Source organism: Gambusia affinis, linkage group LG10 (genome assembly GCF_019740435.1).
Source record: "Gambusia affinis linkage group LG10, SWU_Gaff_1.0, whole genome shotgun sequence".
NCBI classification, from domain to species: Eukaryota; Metazoa; Chordata; class Actinopteri; order Cyprinodontiformes; family Poeciliidae; genus Gambusia; species Gambusia affinis.
The window spans coordinates 2,131,192-2,149,525 of NC_057877.1; the positions used below are offsets into that span (position 1 = coordinate 2,131,192).

The 18,334-nt window shown below is 37.8% G+C and overlaps 1 protein-coding gene across 2 annotated transcripts; it reads left to right on the forward strand.

Moving 5' to 3' along the window:
* The first annotated feature begins 1,372 nt into the window (after window positions 1-1,372).
* On the forward strand, window positions 1,373-11,608 carry rfc4 (replication factor C (activator 1) 4). 2 transcript variants are annotated; one of them, XM_044129833.1, is made up of 11 exons: window positions 1,373-1,566; window positions 1,744-1,867; window positions 4,331-4,409; window positions 5,903-5,982; window positions 6,100-6,219; window positions 6,397-6,540; window positions 6,625-6,745; window positions 9,117-9,242; window positions 9,350-9,430; window positions 9,642-9,755; window positions 11,283-11,608. In XM_044129833.1, the coding sequence occupies exons 2-11, from the start codon at window positions 1,752-1,754 to the stop codon at window positions 11,373-11,375; spliced, it is 1,074 nt and encodes a 357-aa protein (XP_043985768.1). In that variant the 5' UTR covers window positions 1,373-1,566; window positions 1,744-1,751; the 3' UTR covers window positions 11,376-11,608. The 2 variants fall into 2 exon arrangements, with proteins under 2 accessions (XP_043985768.1, XP_043985767.1); XM_044129832.1 differs by having other exon boundaries at window positions 1,418-1,566; window positions 1,740-1,867.
* The last annotated feature ends 6,726 nt before the right edge of the window (window positions 11,609-18,334 follow it).

Here is an 18,334-nt window from a genome sequence, read left to right on the forward strand (position 1 = left end):
TATTATTATTATTATTATTATTATTATTATTATTATTATTATAAAACAATGACAGTGATTGAAATGTGACTAAATACAAACCAATTTTTAGCTATGTGGATTTCCATTATAATTTCCAGGACTTGCCCAAGTGACCAGACCCAAGGTGCTGATCCTGCTCCAGATTTTCACAATTGCAAACAATGCCAGCCGAGGGCCCCATCATCTCTGTGGGGCCTTGCTCTCATGGGACAGTAGAGATTGCAGCAATTAGCTGAAGACATCTGTGCTCTCCTCTGCCATTCCACTCACTGATCTTCGGTCTGCTCATCCCTCACTAATATAATCAGCATCAATGACAGACCAGCTGCCAGACAACTTCTTTTTATGATTTCAAGACATAAGAGAATATAGAGCATGTGTGCAAAACATGAACATGAAGAGCTTATTTTCTTGATGCATGATTGCAAATGCACAGAGCATCTTAATATGAAGAGAAAAGAAAAAGAGCGTGAAAGGCATAGAGCTCTGCATGGTTGGGCTGAACTGCTAAAATCAGTTCTCATTGATAAAAATCAAGTAAAAAATTAAGCAATTTTGTTCCCAGTTTCATACTGTTCATCTCTTCTTGTCACAGTGTCTTGGGGAAGCTTTTTAGACCTAAAACTGAGAAATCCCCAATTGACCTGTGGGACAGCCTACTGCCAGAGACTTTCCATCATGCAACCGTCCCCAAGCCATGTTTTCCTGCTGAGGAGTCCTAGCTTACGAGTGTTTCAGTGAGCAGCTCAGAGCAACTCGAAAATCCTATTCAATTTGTCAATTTGTAACCTAGTTTTTCTCAGAGAGGTGGATAGATTGTATGAGATTATCAACCATTCAGCATCTATTTTACTAATATTTAAAGAATTAAGGAAAGAAATTACCAACATATGCAAATATTGAACTTGTACCTGTAACTTTTACCACATTTAACAAGTCAGACAGTCAGCAACAACTCTAACCCATGTCCCTCCTGACCAGCCTCTCCTAAGTGAAATTAAAGCTGCAGTACGTAACTTTTCTAAATATATATATATATATATATATATATATATATATATATATATATATATATATATATATATATATATATATATATATATATATATATATATATATATATATATATATATATATATATATATATATATATATATATATATATATATATATATATATATATATATATATATTTATATATATATATATATATATATATATATATATATATATATATATATATATACACACACACACACATACTCCTCTCACCTCATTTTGTCTTATAAATATTTCACACCTTTCCTTGAGTACTTCAATCGTATTTACGTCTGACGTGATATACGACGCTGATGTCAACAAGGAAGCGAAAAAGTTTCGTAGGTTTTGATTGGAAGTTGGAAAGTGACATAACCGGAAGTTTTGCTCAGCGCAGTCCGGAGCGGGAACAAGAAGTTGTTATAGCACTGAAACTGCTGCTGCGTCAGGTCGTTGCTTTAAAGCCAACAGCGTTTTACATCTTCTGTCCCGTCTGAAAAATTGTTGGTAAGATTAAAGGTTATTTCTGGTCTGGTTGCTAGGTTACTCGTTTGGGTACTGATACGACTGAAGCAGTCAACAAGCTACCAGTGCTCTAGTTAGCAGGCTAAACGTTTGTTAGATACTTAGGGATCTGGAGGTCGGTTTATCTCACAATATCCTGTCTGCTTTTACCTGAGTCAGAAGGAATCATGCAGGCCTTCCTGAAAGGAGCAACTATCCAGACCAGCAGACCCCAGAAGGATAAGGTGACAGCGGGACCCAGCGCTGAGAAGAAGGCGAAGGCTGTTCCCTGGGTGGAGAAATAGTAAGTCTTAACTTCAAGGTTCATATTTTACTCTGGGGCTGAATACAAAAAAAAAATTCTTTTAGTTGCTTCAAAACAATAACGTATACATGTGTCAGTACGAGAATTTTACATATACTGTCCAGGAAATAGAACGTTTTATTTTCTGGATGTGGCACATGGGCAGGATGTATTGCTTTGTACAAGTTTTCTAACAATCAGGATTCATCTGCATAGGACTAAATCCATCCATCCATTTTCTTACACCTTTGTCCCTAGTGGGGTCAGGAGGGGTGCTGGTAGTGATGGCCAAATAAAGCCTCATGAAGCAATGAAGCTTCCGGCCCATTGCTTTGCTCAAAGGTTCATTATACGATGCTTCATTCATTTCTCACTAGTGACATCTGCTGTTCAAACTGTGACAGCCTTGTCACTCAGACAGATTTTAAATTTATTTTATTAAATTTATTTAAAAAACATTAGTAAAGGCAATATTGTCACAAAGTTTTTGTCAAACTCACGTTTAGTAACAGGAGAGTCAAGTAAATCCTATTTAACTAATCTTTTTTAGTTATTAAAATTATTTGGAGCCAGTCCTGGTATATGTTGACTGTCAGTGGCTGTTTTCTTTTGTCACTGACTGATTTAACAATAGACATTTGTTTTAATGTATTCAGCGTGCAGTCCTTGTCAGGGCAGATAATATTCTTAGAGTTTTGATTTGCTTCCTGAAAAACTAAAATTCTTAAAAAATTCTCTTTTTCTTGGATTCCTAGTTGGCTCTCTGAGGTAAAACATCTGATCCTTTATATTTTTATTCATCAGGCCAGAATTTTACTCTTTCAACAGCTTTAAGTCTGTTTCTGCTGTGCAAGACTAATATATCTTTGCAGAACAAAAAAATATTGGAAATTTCAAGACGGTGAGAATTTTGGAGGTGAAGAGTTTAATTATTTTTAGCTAAGAATCTTGTGAGTGATCTTCTCGAAGTATTCCCAGATATCAGATTTTTTCATCTTGGTGGCTCCATTTCAATCAAGTTTATTTGTGTAGTACATTTCAGCAACATTGCAGTTTCAAAGTGCTTTACATAATAAAAAAAAACACACAAATATATAGTCACAAAATATACCATAATCAACAATTGAGAACACCAATAACAAACATTACATTTTGATGAGTGCCATCATCAAAATCATTTATACACGTGAACTATAAAAGGTTCCTTTTATTTCGGCCACTGCTGAAGACAAATACTCCTCTGATGCGATCACATACAATAACCCAGTGTTTCCCAACCCTGGTCCTCAAGGCACACTGCCCTGCATGTTTTAGGTATTTCCTTGCTTCAGTGCAGCTGATTTCAATTGATGACTGATTAACAGGCGTTTGTTGAACTGCAATCAGTTGAATCAGGCACATTAAAGCAGGGAAACCTCTAAAACATGTAGGACAGTATGCCTTGAGGACCAGGGTTGGGAAACACTGCAATAACCCATGAAGCAGCGGCTCATCACGCTTTTATTTTGAAAACCGACACGCAAAATGAAGCAGTTACGTGACCCATGCAATGCAAGGCCTCGTTTGTTGCCAGTCACGTGGTTTTCAGCAAGACGACACAAGCCTCAAAGTGGGGCTTCATCGGACACGCCGTCTTATTACTCGATACAAGCCTCGCTTTATATGTCCCATCACTAGATGCTGGTGTCTATCTCCAGCTAATCTTCTGGGCAAGAGGCGGGGTACACCCTGGACAAGTCGCCAGTCTGTCGAAGGGAAACGGAGACAAACAGACAGTCATGTTTTTGGACTGTGGGAGGAAGCCGGAGTACCCGGAGAGAACCCACCATGCACAGAAAGAACATGCAAACTGCGTGCAGAAAGACCCTGGGCCGGGAATCAAACCCAGGACCTTCTTGCTGCAAAGTGCTAGGACTAAATATTATCACTTTTATATTTTGCACATCTGGATCTTACTCATCTGTTGTTCAGTTTCTTTCTCTGTCTTCTAATTCCCCATTCAGAAAGACTGCAACCTCTTCAGTCAAAAGGTTATAATCTTTTACCAAACAGGTTGTGCAAAATGTGGACAAATAAAAACTAGTGGAGCCCAAGCTTGTTTCTGAGACAAAAATAAAGGAATTCCCCCCATCAGCTGTCAATAGTTCAGATTTTGTAAGAAAATTTTAAACAGCTGTCTTGAAAACTACGGACACTAAAACATAGCTATTGAGTAAATTAGTTTCACCTTCTGAGACATGGTTTACTGCTTAATGAAAGTCTTTAAATTCCACATATCTGTTGCAAGCTCTGGAAAACAAAACTGAGCACATTTGGCCACTGTGGATTAAATTTGGATCTTTTTAGATTTAACATAAGGTAGCTGGACCAGAGAGCAATCTAGTTCCACTGAGTGAATTGCAAAAATCTAATTTGGTGATTACATATCAGTAGGTTTGTTTTTGTGTATTTTTCTAACTCCAGCAGACCCAAATGTGTTGATGAGGTGGCCTTCCAGGACGAGGTGGTCGCAGTGCTGAAGAAGTCACTGGAAGGAGCGGATGTAAGTGTCAGCCTAGCCCACTGGTGTCCAAAGTCGGTCCTCAAGGGCCGGCATCCAGCATGTTTTAATTCTCTCCCTGGTTTAACGCACCTGGATCAAATGATGGCTCATTAGAAGACCTAAGAAGAACATTGACATGCTGAAAGGTTGTTGTTACTAGCAGAGAGAGAACTAAAACATGCAAAATCAAGCTTTCCTTTTGGTATGCAGTGAACTTTCTTTTTTAAATTAACATTGGCTTATTGATAGCTTTATCATCTGTGCTTTTAGACGGACATGATAAGTTAGCGTGTCGTAATAAACAATAAATCAAATAATCGCATGATAAATTAAAATGACCTCAGTAATAAATGAGAGCGATAATATTGCTTGTTTGTTTTTGTCATCTCTTTCTGTCTACCAAAGAGACAGAATGACAAAAAGCTTCACTCCAGCACCTCAAATTACTCCTCCTCTCTCCTTTCCTCTGTAACAACTAAACACAAAGCGTTAGTTTTCCCTCTTCTTGGGCTGAGCCCAATACAAGGGACACAATAGCGACAACAGTTGAACAATTTTCGACTTTCTTATGTAGCGACGCTAGCTTGCGTGTGCACGTCTGCATGTACAAGCTAGATATTTCACATGCACAACTTAAATTGTTCACTCTTCTGGATGAGGGCAAGAGACTGTCGCCTTACCACTCAAACTTCATAAAAACGAATGGAGAGGGAGCAGCGCTGTTTCTGGTCACTGTGTGACCATTACCTCAGTTACCTGCCAGACTCCTGGTTTAATATCACAGAGCGAAGCATAAAGCCCGGTGAAGAAAAGTGAGCCAGGGAAAAGCTGTTTTAAAAGCTGAACACGACAGCTGCTGTCTGGCAGCGCTTGGGATTTAAACTGAATGACCGTGGTGAATACATGAACCTGTGGGAGCGCAATGTTGTAAAACAGTAGGAATTAAACAATAACCAACATATCTGCACCTAAAATGCACCGATTCATGTTTGCTTGCTTGGGGATGGTCCTTTTGGCACTCACTGGGTTGTAGTGGCGTTTCTGATATGGGCGAACGGGGCAACCACCCAGGGCAGCATGTTGATGGGACAGTCGCCCAGCAAAATTTGTTATTATTACTGATGTATTGTTTTGTTTAAAAAAATAAAAATAAAACCCACACATAAAACACATTGTCAATAACTATATAAATAATAACTTTGAACTCCAATGGTACTGCAGGACATGCTTGTCCTGACGCAGTCAGGACAAGCATGTCCTGACTGCGTCCTCCTCCAGTCAGGACATGCTTGTCTTGTGGGAACCAATCCTTACTCTCAGTTTCTGTCCCAGCTACAATTTGGGACAGGATTAGCTGGGCATAATAAATTGATTATGCTGAATTAAAAACTTATAAATCATGAATGTTGACTGAAAACCACACAGAGGTGAAGGAGCACATGTCTCAGGATTAGCTTTCGTCTTGAGGTCATGTGATTTCTGCTTCATTTCAGCTTCCAAACCTCCTCTTCTACGGTCCTCCTGGAACAGGAAAGACTTCAACCATCCTAGCTGCTGCCAGAGAACTTTATGGGTGACTGATCTGTTTTTTGTTGTGTTTTTTTTAAACTCACTGCAGTACGTTCACTGCAGTATGTTCTTTGTTCCGTTGTTTTTATTTTGAACTCTTTCATGTTGTGTCTCACATCAGGCCTGAGCTGTATCGACAGAGGGTGCTGGAGCTGAATGCTTCGGATGAACGTGGAATCCAGGTTATCAGGGAGAAAGTGAAGAACTTTGCTCAGCTCACTGTAGCTGGGACGCGTCCAGAGTGAGTGGGAACTCCTGCAGAATTTCATCTCTGTGCTTCTTTCTTTGTATCAAGCACTTACTTGAAGAGTCTGTTACTTTGTCTATGTGTCTATCACGAATGGTATGAAGGTTTTCCATATATAAAAAAAGGCTCAAACCCATGACATTTCCAAGAGCTTTGATCTTCTGTTTGCAGCGGAAAGCCATGTCCTCCTTTTAAGATTATCATCCTGGACGAGGCAGATTCCATGACTGCCCCAGCCCAAGCTGCTCTCAGGCGGACCATGGAGAAAGAGTCCCGCTCCACTCGCTTTTGCCTCATCTGTAACTACATCAGCAGGTGTGCTGAAGGTCTGAAAGTCAGCCCTCTGCATTGCTGTGACCTGCCCCACCTGATTTGAATGTGTTCCTCTTTATTCCTCAGGATTATTGAGCCTCTTACCTCCAGATGTTCCAAGTTTCGTTTCAAACCTCTGGCCAATCAGATCCAAAAAGAACGTCTGCTGGGAATCTGTGATAAGGAGAAGCTCAAGTACACCAAAGAGGTAGGAGATGAAAGCTGAATTTGTTCTGGGTCCATGATTTGAGAGCCATGAGACCAGCAGATAGAGGTGTTAAGATTTTATTTACAAACTCAACCATTTCCTGAGCTCGTATTTACTTGCATAAGCACACTTCCCCTTCCAAAACGTTTTCCTGTTAGTGTTACATAAGACTTTATGTATTTGGATGTCTAAATGATGTGTGTGTGATAATTGGCTCATATAGTTCAGTGGTTCCCAAAGTGTGGGGCACGCCCTCTAAAGGGCCATTGCAGGGAGGCACGGGAAGCAGTATGGATGAATAATAATAATAAAAAAAAAAAACAATTACACAGAAGTGTTTTACTGTAAAGATGGTTTGTAGTGTGTTTTGTTGCAACCAGAAGTCTGAAATAAACTTCCGTGGAGTTTGAAAACAAAATATGTGTATAGGTTTTTGTCTGGTGGAACAATGTGTGTACCCAGTTGATTTTATTTATTTATTTAATTTTTTGGGGGGATGGGATTTTATTGTAATCTGTAGGGGGGCCCAGAAAATCTTTGGGAACCATTGGGGGGCCCAGAAGAAAATCTCTGGGAACGGCATGCGACTCTTTAGCGCTGCCCTAGTGGCTTTCTAGAGCTTTCTCAAAAATGTTTGAAAATTGAAAAAGATAGGGGAGGAAAATATATTTTTTGTTTAATAAGATTTCTGTAGGAGGACAAACATGATACAAACATTCTTAACCTTTTCCAATGCTATAAAAATGTGTAGAATAAATATAAAATTTCAATATTTCTGTCAACAAAAATTTGCATCACAGCCTGTGATGTTTCTTTCAGTCAGGCAGGTCACGACCTTTACTGTGATTATTTACAAGGACCGATCATCAATATGCAAACTGGGAGCAGATTTTTCAAGTTCCAAAAGAAAGAATATCTTTCCCTGTCGAATCTTCACAATAAAAATGACATCAAAAATCAGATTTTTTTTTTATTGCATTTATTTAATTTTATCAGTGCAATGAAACATAGTACATTCATATTGTAATGGGAGGTAAACTTAAAGCACCATCTTACCACAGAGTAGTCACATGGGGCGTCATGCGCATTGCAGGGAAAATAAAAATGTAATTATGAATACTCTTGAATGTACGCACGTAGTCATTTTGATATGAACACTTAAAGCCTGTGTTGCCTTTGTTATAAGTCTTATAGAAGGCTTTTATTTTTTTTGCAGCTCCACACAGATTTGTTTTTTTGTTTTTTTTGGTCTAATATGGCTCTTTCAACATTTTTGGTTGCCGGCCCCTGCTCTAGACCTTAAGAACAATCTTTCTTGTATTTCCATTTGTTTCAGCAGGCTGAGGAGGTTGGCTATGCGGTATTATTTTGGTCATGTGATGGAAATGTAACGCATGCTTATGGGTAGAGGTGTTTTAGTAAAGCAGAAAAGAATGTAGATGTTGTGTTTACATGTTTACATGGTGGTGAATGTGCACGGAAATGTATATGGTATTGATAAATATTGGTTATCAGTGACAACAACAGTGCGAATATCGGATATCGGCCCAAATTTTCATATTGGTCCGTCAATAAAAATGATGCATATTCAGATTTATCTGGGGAGTTTTTTATCACCACCGTACACGTCAAAGGTCACCTTGTTAGCTGTTGTGGTAGCTTCAGTACAGACCCAGACATCTTGACATCTCGATGATGGAGCAGCAGATGAAAATGGCCTTTAATAAATTATTAAATTAAAAGCTGAGTTACTACAGTTACTATAGCTGACTAGAGCTCAGCAGCATTGCTGTTATCTTCAGTTTAGTTCCACAGTGCTTACTGCAGATTTCTGCTTCAAGCTCTTCGTAGCTTATTTCATGGACTCAAATTTCTTAATTGCTTGTTTTTTTGCTGTTTGCAAGCTTTAATCTAAACAGGTCTCTTATAAAAAAGATCAAAAAATGAGAAACAAGAAAAACTCGGCTAATGCTGTCTGGCGTGTGGAAGCCACAAGTGTTGATTTCGTGCTGTTATGCTGGAGAGTAGACCAGCTCTTCTTATCTGGCTTCTCCCTTGTTTGATAGAGACCTAAACTTCCCAAAGTTTTCCTTCTTGCATTCTTCTGTCACTTGATCGCAGCTGTTTTAAATAAGAGGATGTTGTGCAACCGCAATAACCGTGCCCTGGAAATATTTTATTGTGTGTTGGGAAACAAGTTGGTGATTGAATGTGTGAAGTGTAAAATGAACATCATGAGTAAATTTAATACTAAATGTACAGTACAGACCAAAGGACACACTTTCTAATTGAATTCAATGAGAAGGTGTGTCCAAACCTTTGGTCTGTACTGTACATCAAGACCTTCTCTCTCTTTTTCAACATGACTTAGAGCATCGCAGCGCTGGTGCAGCTGTCTGAGGGGGATCTGAGGAAAGCCATTACGTTTCTTCAGAGCGCAGCGCGTCTCAATGCTGACAAGGAAATCACAGACCAAGCTATAATTGAGATAGCGGGGGTGAGTCACAGAGGAAAGAAATGATGGACACCTTCATCAGCTGCAATTTAAACATTGTGTATGATTGAAACATGATGGAATGGCTCCTACTCGTATCACTTCTATAGGTCGTTCCTTCCAAAATGATTGATAATTTGCTCCAAATCTGCTTTAAAGGAACGTTTGAGAAACTAGAGGTTGCAGTGAGGGTAAGTTATTGCTTTGTCATCACATTTGTGTACTAAACACTGTGCCTTGTTTACACAGACAAGTGCTTCAGTTATTTGACATAACCAAACCAGAATGTTTTGTTTTTTTTCTTTAATAGAACATTTGGTTCTATTGTTTGGTTTTGTTCTGCTGTCTTGCTGCAATGTACATGCTTTGTGTTTCCTCTTCTGTGTCATACTTCCCTATTAGAACATGGTGAATGAAGGATATGCAGCCACACAGATCCTGAGTCAGCTCCATGACTCCATCTTGGAAAAGGACATTACTGACAAGCAAAAGTCAGCCATCTTTGAAAAGATGGCGGTGAGTGTCTTCTACGGACTTTAGTTCAGTTTGAAATAAAGATGAGAAGTCCTTTATAGGGCTGAAACGATTCCTTGAGTGATTCGAGTACCTCGATTATTAAAATTCCTTGAGGAAAATCTATCTGCCTCGAAGCTTCGTTAATTTATGTTTTATTATTTAGCGCACCGTCTTCCGGCCAGGTTAATACTTGCATTGCCCAGCACTCTGACTTCCGCCTGAGTGTTTGACAAGTGTTAGCAGCATAACGTCCAGTTTTCAAGTTCGGCCTGGGAAGATTTTATTGATTGATGATAATGTCCAGGTCTTTATCGTTTTTCTTGGGACCAATAAGCATCCTTAAAATGACTGGCGCGATGCCTGGAGTACTGCAGCTTTTCTCCTCCCGGAGCTGCTGCCTGGTCGCGAACAGCGGAGACGAGCACTGCACGTGTATTTATACAGGCGAGCGAATAGACTGAATACTGCGAGCGTTTGTGCATTAGATAATTAACGTAAGTGTAGCTTTACGGACGAACCGAAAAATATATTTCATATCATCCTGGTCTGAACAAATGGGTAGCGGAGCTCATCATGACGGCACGTAGCTGATGGATGTGCTTCTGTGTGTGACGAACAAAGATGTCAAATCCCGTCGCTAACATAAACACTAAAGCTATAAATGTCTGGGCAAGGTGAGAGTTCATCTATTAAATTGACTGAAGATGAATAAATAAAAAAAATTGGAGTATAGACATTTTTTTTGCATATTTTTGAGCCTGCCTCTTTGTTATTGAATTGAATACAATTTCAGATTTTTGTATAACTTTTCTTCAGGTTAACTTGGAAAGTTCTCCTCTCTTCCTGCTGATGGACATGTCTTCCTCTTCTTCATTGCTAACCAACAATTGCCCAATTTACACCAGTACCCTCTTGGTCACCAGCACCAGTGGTGGTTGTTAACGCAGGCTCAATCATTCCAGTATTCTGGAGATCAAGTTTTTTACTTTCATGTTTGATTTGGCAAATGTTTTTCAACAAATGCCCTTCCTGATGCAACCCTCTGCATTTATCTGGACATGGGACCGGAACATAAAACACCGGATGCCTCCTCTGGCTGCATCGGATATAATTTATGTATATTCTTCTGAAAAAATGTTAGTATAATTTTAGATCAAAAATACTTTTTAAAAACCTTTAAAAAAAAAAGTAGGAACTGTAAATGACAAAAATTCAAATATATTTTGAAAGTAATATTAGTATTATAAATTCTGTGTGGTCATACTCACAACATCTGGGTGTAGATATAAACTGTGTGTAAATTGGCCAGTGGAATGTTGAGGCAAGAAAAAGACCTAATAATTCTTGTCTGAATAAAGTCATTTACTGCCCTACGGAGTTGGCCATTATTCTTGGACTACAGGTGATCATTGCTTAGAATAGTGATGAGTTACTGTCTGGATATTCAGTAATCTGATTAAACTGTGTTATGACTGTACAATTAATTTAATTTCCTCTGGATTTATTGGTCTGTTTGCTCTGTTGCAGGTTGTAGGAAAATGCCTTGCTGATGGTGCAGATGAATACCTGCAGATGCTGAGTTTGTGTTCAGTGATCATGCAACAGGCTGGTCAGAGCTAAAACTCTGCTGAACAACTTCTCCATACAGACGGAAAAAGTGTTGCCTTGTTCCAAGGACCAACAACTGAATTTCCCTGGTTCTGAGTCAGTGTTTAACGTTGGGTCAGATTTACCAGACTTTGGTGGTCAATGTTAACTGTTTCTCTCCTCTTAAGATTGTTCAGTTTAGACACATAACTGCTTCCCAACATATTGTCTTATTTTTGGAATTTAATAAATCATGTTTTTTTGTATGTTATGTCCTCACTTTCTTTACATTTTCCCCTTACTAATTTGCCTCTAAAGTAAGGGAGTACTCCACAGTTTTGAATAGGAACTTCATTTAATCATCTTTAGTTCAAACTAAACTTAAGTCTAGAAGTCTAGACTGAAATGAAATGGTTGTTTTTAAAAAGAAAACGCCAAAAAAAAAAGATTTTTTTTTTTTGACATTGGGATTACCTCAGACAGAGATACTTGTTAAAAGCACCATATATAGACTAGTAAAACATCTACTGAGTCTTTCACCACTGATCAGATTCTTTCAGAAATAGTTTGAAAAACTTAGTAAAACAAAAATAGGATTTCTCAGTTTGATGCCACTGTGTTGCTACTAACTGTAGCAATAATACTGCTGCTACTGTAGCAACAGGCTACTGTTGCTGCAAGTTGTTATGTAACCTACAGAACTAGACTTGGGAACCATTTAAAGACCTATGAAGGTGTTTTGAATTAATTAGGTGATTAGAGTGTGGCACCAAGTGCTTTCAAAATATTAAAATTTTTTGAGATATTGAATTTGAGCTTTTCATTAGTTGTCAGTAATAACATTAAACAAAATAAACATTTGAAATATATCAGTCAATGTGTAATGAACACACAATATACAAGTTTAACTTTTTGAATGGAAGTACTTATTTTAATCAACTTTGTCATAATTAATTTTATGGCCAGCACCTTTTAATATGTTCATTCTAATTCTGGGCTTCTTTTGACACAGCTGATCATACGATAGTGGTTAATAGGCTGGCAACTGTATGAGTTTGTGTAAAACTGGTTCACATCAGAGTGGGCAAAGAGGAACTACATAGTGTATTTTGGTCATTATAAATTTGGGGGTTGTCAAGGGTTTATTCTCAGAACACTTATTCAGCTTCTATTATATGATCTGGATTCCTATCTCAGATTAAAGAGAGATGTCAGCCACATATAAGATGTGGCTGACACACAACTTTATACTCTGCTGTGATACCCACTAGCCATAATATTAGTATTTTTTTCTGACCACCAATTGCTCAGTTTATTTATTTTTGTGAGGATGGTGGAGAAAATACCAGAGAATTTGAATGTTTTCTCAGTTCATACCTGGGTTCTTGGCAGGCACAGAGCATCTGGAAAGTATTTACAGCACTTCACCTTTTACATATTTTATTATCCTTACTCCGGATTGAAATTTCCCAATCCCATGTCGACCCCACCGAGCTCACGGGAATAGATGTAGATTTCCATTTCGTTCAATTCATTTTACGACCACTAGAGGCAGACAAAGTCCTTCAGATCGACTTTTGGAGGTTTTGTGATTCTTCCCAGCTGCTATTGCCACAAACATGATAGCCGTTGGTTTCTGTCAACGATATTTGTGCAGTATCTCCAGTCTTCTTTCTCTTAAAGGAAGATTTTTGAAAATTTATGTCTATTTAAAAGTTATTGGGGCCTGCCCCATAGCAATGCATAAGGAGAGCAATGCATAAGGAGGGCAGTGACTGACTGTAGATGTAGATGTAGACTGTCTCATAGTTAAGTAAATGTAATTGAGTAAACATAGCTAGTTACTAGTTGACGGCGGTAATTGTAGATAATCACTTACCTGAAAAGACACCAGATGGCTGTTTACTTTAACCAGCATGAGCAGGTTGGTCATGATGACGGGTAGAGAGCAGAGGGAATTTCACCTGAGCTAAAGTCCATGGGGCTGGCTATGATGGAAAACAGTAGGACCCTCTCTGTGGGCTTTCAGTTGTACTTGCATCATGGTGTGAAAATATCTGGTCTTATATTGGTGTCAGACTCAAACCAAACAAGGTTTCCGATTATGGTTTTTAATTTGTCTTATTTTTTTTATCTTTTAGTAACTAGTTGGAAATAATACAGTGGATTACTAATTCTAATTAACTCATTTCACATTTGCTTTGGTATTATAGGTAGTAAAAGCAATTTTTACAACATGGTCAGGGATAAGGTGGGCAGAAGAACAGAACAATTGTGAATTGTTTCACTTTTCTATTCACTTAATTGAAAAGTGAAACCATTTTCAATTAAACAATTGGAAATTGTTGAATTAGTTGTGAAACAATTAACAACTACTTCTTAGTTTCTAGTAAATCCTGACTAGATCCTCCATTTTCACCTTTGGTTTTTAGCTCAACAGAAATGAATTAATGATTTTGAAATTATTTGTGTATGTGTTGGAAGAGCTGCCCTCAGCTCTGCACCACCCTAACCGTATCTAATGCTGTGTAATTTGTTTAGAAATTCAAAGCATTCTAGCCTCCAGTGATTCCAGGCTTTATCAGTCAGTGTCAGACAGTGTGCACTTTAATAATTAAATAACAGCCAGCACACAGCAGCACTGTGGTTGCACTTATGTAAACACCTCATTATCTTACACACAAGGAAGCATCAACAATATCCCATAAATTACTGTGTGGTTGTATGCCATACAGTATTATGGCATACAACCAAGGGTGCTTGCTCTGATTTTGATTCAGCGCATACGCCACCAAAAGTCAACATGTTAACCATATCAAAGCTATGAATCTTTACAAAGAACTGGTAGTTCTGATGAAAGCAAAGCATATCCAGGAGCATCAGTAGGAAAGATTTATTCCTTCTGAGAATCCTGTCAGAATCAAAGATTGTGTAAAATCTGGTAGAAATGCCTTAAATCCAACCAGGATTAGTTTCCTTAAAGGACAAGAGGAGTTTAACAATACCTTTACTACAGACCCTTCTGCCATACTGTAGCTCCTAAAGCTTATTAAGAAACACCCAAAAGATTTGTCAAAAGTTGTCCTGCACATTTAATGCAGACTATGAATTTGTATCAGTTTCTTCTTCTTGTACAGAACATCCACAAATATTTATTAAGAAGGCAGTTATGCCACAATGCACAATCAAGTAAATATTTTCTTAAAGTTAAGATTTGATTAATGATTTAATGAATGGCCATTCATTCATTCATTTTTTCAATGTTTACAATAATATGTGATATGTTTGGGAAAATGACAGATTTTAACAGATTTTTTAAAGTGGAAAATGGTGGCTCATTAATTCCTGTTGTCTATATTTTTAGTATGTTCATGGATATTGTAGACAACGTCTGTAGATTTTGTGAGCTGTTCTTGTAAAGAAAAATCCCTATCCATTATTTTGTAAAGGAAACAGCAAAATACAGCTAATTACAACAGTAATCTATTCTGTATGCCCTTGGTTTCATCATACGTATGTGGAACATCAAATGCTTTAAACTTGGTGTGCTTCAAAGATACAACACTAACATATATTGAATTGTCATCTCTGTTAAATGCTCCCATGAATGAAGCACTTCACAGTTATTTGGTCAAATTTCCTCATGCTTCAAAATAGGCAGTTTTTTTATTGACTAACTTCTCAAAGAAGTCCCAAGAAAAGTCTGATGATGAACAGTGTGGTCATGAAGTGTCTGTCAACTAAGATCATTGTAACTCGCTTGGACTGACAAGCTACTGACATGCCCTGCAGCGGTCTGCATCTTCAAGCATATCCTACTTTTAAAGTAAAGGTCCAAGGAGCTTGAATATTGACAGTGTAATTTGCAACACTTCTTCAGCCTGCATTTGCAGAGGATAAGATGTAAAATTCATACCCAAATCTCAATAATATTTCAAATAAATAAAGACCAAACAGAGGAGAGGGTTCTCTTGGTTTCCTTTGTTTTTCTCAGCCGTATTTTTGTCACATCCCCGACATGATCAAACACATTCTGTTACTGAAAGACTGAGAATCTCAATTTACATTCTGGATCCTTGACAAATAAACAAGGGGGCAAAAAATCTAGTTAGATAGAAAGGAACTAACATTTTCTATTTGATGCCAACAAAACACATCTTGCTTACACAGGAAGCATGTCCAACACAAAGCATCACATGAAAAATTCAATAAGTTTTGTACAATGTTTCTTGTTCTGTGAGCAACTACAAACTGTTTGTGGTGTTTCAAGTTGAATGTAAATCTGGGCCATCAGATCAGAGTGAAATATGAACTAGTTAGTGAATATTATTAATGATTCATGCTTTGTTCAACCATCCCATCTAGATTCACAGTGAATGTGATTTATGATGGGGTTGAATGTAATTGATTGTATTGGTTGATACACATTTACACATAACACATTCATCTCTAGAAATCAAGCACCTGGACATTACACCAATAGAAATTACAGATCAGCATACAGTTCTGGGAAAAATTAAGAGACCACTTAAAATGATCAGTTTCTATGATTTTACATTCTATAAGCTTATGTTTACATAAAATTAACATTATTCTTTTATTCTATGAACTACTGACAACATGTCTCTGAAATCCCAAGCAAAAATTTAGCATTTATTTGCAGAAAATTAAAAATGGTCAAAATAATGTAAAAGATGCATGGTTTTCAGACCTCAAATAATGCAAAGAAAGCAAGTTTATGATTTAGAAACAACAATACTAATGTTTTAACTCAAGAAGAGTTCCGAAGTCAATAATTGGTTGAATAACCAGGAGGTTTTCAATGGGGTTTAATGCAGTGGTCTAAATGTCAAACATCTATATATTGCTGAATGCCTCTGATTTGGCTCCTCTCCTGAACTTTTCCTGCTTCCATCTTCTCCTCTGTGGGATGTTCACTGTGAGAATGTTTCTACTAACTGAGAAGACAGCAGTGACAGATGTTCATCTAAAACATGTTGTGCCTGTTGTGCAGGAGTTCCCATGATTTTAATTCAAATAAGAACCTGTGGTGAGTTCACACAGAGCACAGGGAACAGAAGCTAACAAAATGTGATCAGTTGTCAGGTCAGCACTGAAAGCCATATAAACTCTTTAAAAATGCTAATTTTTTTTCTTAGTAATCAGGAATATATTATCAAATGATCTTCAAGTCAGTTCAGTTTTAGTTCACTTTATTTATATAGCACCAATCACAACAAATGTCATCTCAAGGCACTTTACAAAAAAATAAATTCAATTCAATCACACATATATTCCAGTTGATCCAGTACAATATGCTCAATTAATTATTCAAAGTAGATTAAAAAGTTTTTGTCTGAGGAAACCCAGCAGATTGACTTGCAGCATTCACTCCTCCTGGATGAGGGTGTAGCACTTCTGCTGTGTCATTGACTTTACAGCAAACCCTCATGCATGTAGGGACAGAGAAGAGAAAAACTCCTCTTCAACAGGAGAACCAGAACCAGAACTTGGCGCAGTGTGACCTACTGGAGGCTTGAGAAGACCAAACAGAATGCACAAGAAGAAACAGAAGAGCTGATTTATGTATGTATTTTGTAGATTTCGTGATAGTAAAGAATTACAGTAGCCCAGCCTTGATATAATAAATACATGGAAATCTCTCTGAAATTATTTTGCTGCAGTAAGTTCCAGAGAGAACAGTAGAAGGCCATTCCATTCATCAGGTTGTCATAACAACTGTTACTTTGCAGGGGCGATGGTCAAATGCAACAGAAGAAATAATCCTTGCACACCGCTTTCTTACTCATATGTGTCTGGTGAATGCAAAAAAATGTTGAGCCTCCAGCCATGAAGGACCAACAACAGGAGGCTGGAATAAATATCTGATTCAACGATGCTCTGTCTTTACCAGCAGGAAGAGGAGGAGCTTCAGGAAGGAAACACTGTGATGTCATGGGAACCTTTTAACTCCACAACTAGGACAAAATTGTTCTCTCTTTTCACCTACAGAGGCAAATGCTCAAACGGCCTCCACCTTCTCTGTCCATCCTCTTCCCTAGACCTGGCAAAGAAAATACTGCTGTTTGCTCAGTAGCTCTGAACATTATGTTTAACAGCATATCATTGAACACTATGACGACAACAGTGTCAGTATGATGGTGAGTACAGAAACCAGACTGAATGACATCAAAATTGGTTATTGTTAAGAAGCCATTTAACTATTGAAACAGATTATCAGTCATTTTGCTGATGAATGGAAGGTTGTAGATCAGTCTATAAATCTGTAGTAGTGATTTGTCCAGATTCCCTTTTTTTTTTAACCAGTGGCTTGATAACCAATATTTTTAAAGCCTGGCGGAAAACAACTGATGAGCATGTTGAATTAACTATTTAAATCAGATCAGATGCAATAACAAGCAGGAGTTTCTTAAGGAAAATTCTGAGTAAGATAGCAAGACAGCTGGAGGACGAGTTTAACTTATGAATACGTTCTAAGTTTTTATGGTTGAGTCGGTGGAATTGTGTAATTTTCTCTGTATTTGTTTTGACTAAACACGGGATTGATGCTGGATTTGATATTGATGTGCGGATTAACCCTCTAATCTTTTGAATATTTTCTGTTTAAAAAGTAAGCAGTAATGGCAAGTACATTATAGGCCCTGCTACAGTGGAGTTCAGAAACTGCAGTCAGGAGGGTTAGTCAATCTGTCATCTGTGGCAAGCGAGCACAAGTATTGTTAATGTTTTTGTAAATGATTAAAAAAAATCCTTTGAATGTTTTATTGTTGGTGATATCTGCTCATTCCCTCTTCTGAGATTTCTAATGAACCTGGAATTGAGTTTTCTGCCATTTTCGTTTAGCCCATCAACAATGGCTACTTTCACTTCTTTTAGTGGCTCACAGCTCCACAGAGATTTCTTCCTACCAGACACAATCTTTAGTTTAATTGGAGCAATAGGATCAATGATATCTGAAATTTGTGAATAGA

Excerpts from the sequence above, each read along its gene's own strand:
- rfc4 (XM_044129833.1), top strand. The coding sequence starts at position 1,752 with ATGCAGGCCTTCCTGAAAGGAGCAACTATCCAGACCAGCAGACCCCAG. Across the intron at positions 6,746-9,116 it reads AGCTCAAGTACACCAAAGAG|AGCATCGCAGCGCTGGTGCA; the intron begins GTAGGAGATGAA and ends AACATGACTTAG. Across the intron at positions 9,431-9,641 it reads AACTAGAGGTTGCAGTGAGG|AACATGGTGAATGAAGGATA; the intron begins GTAAGTTATTGC and ends CTTCCCTATTAG.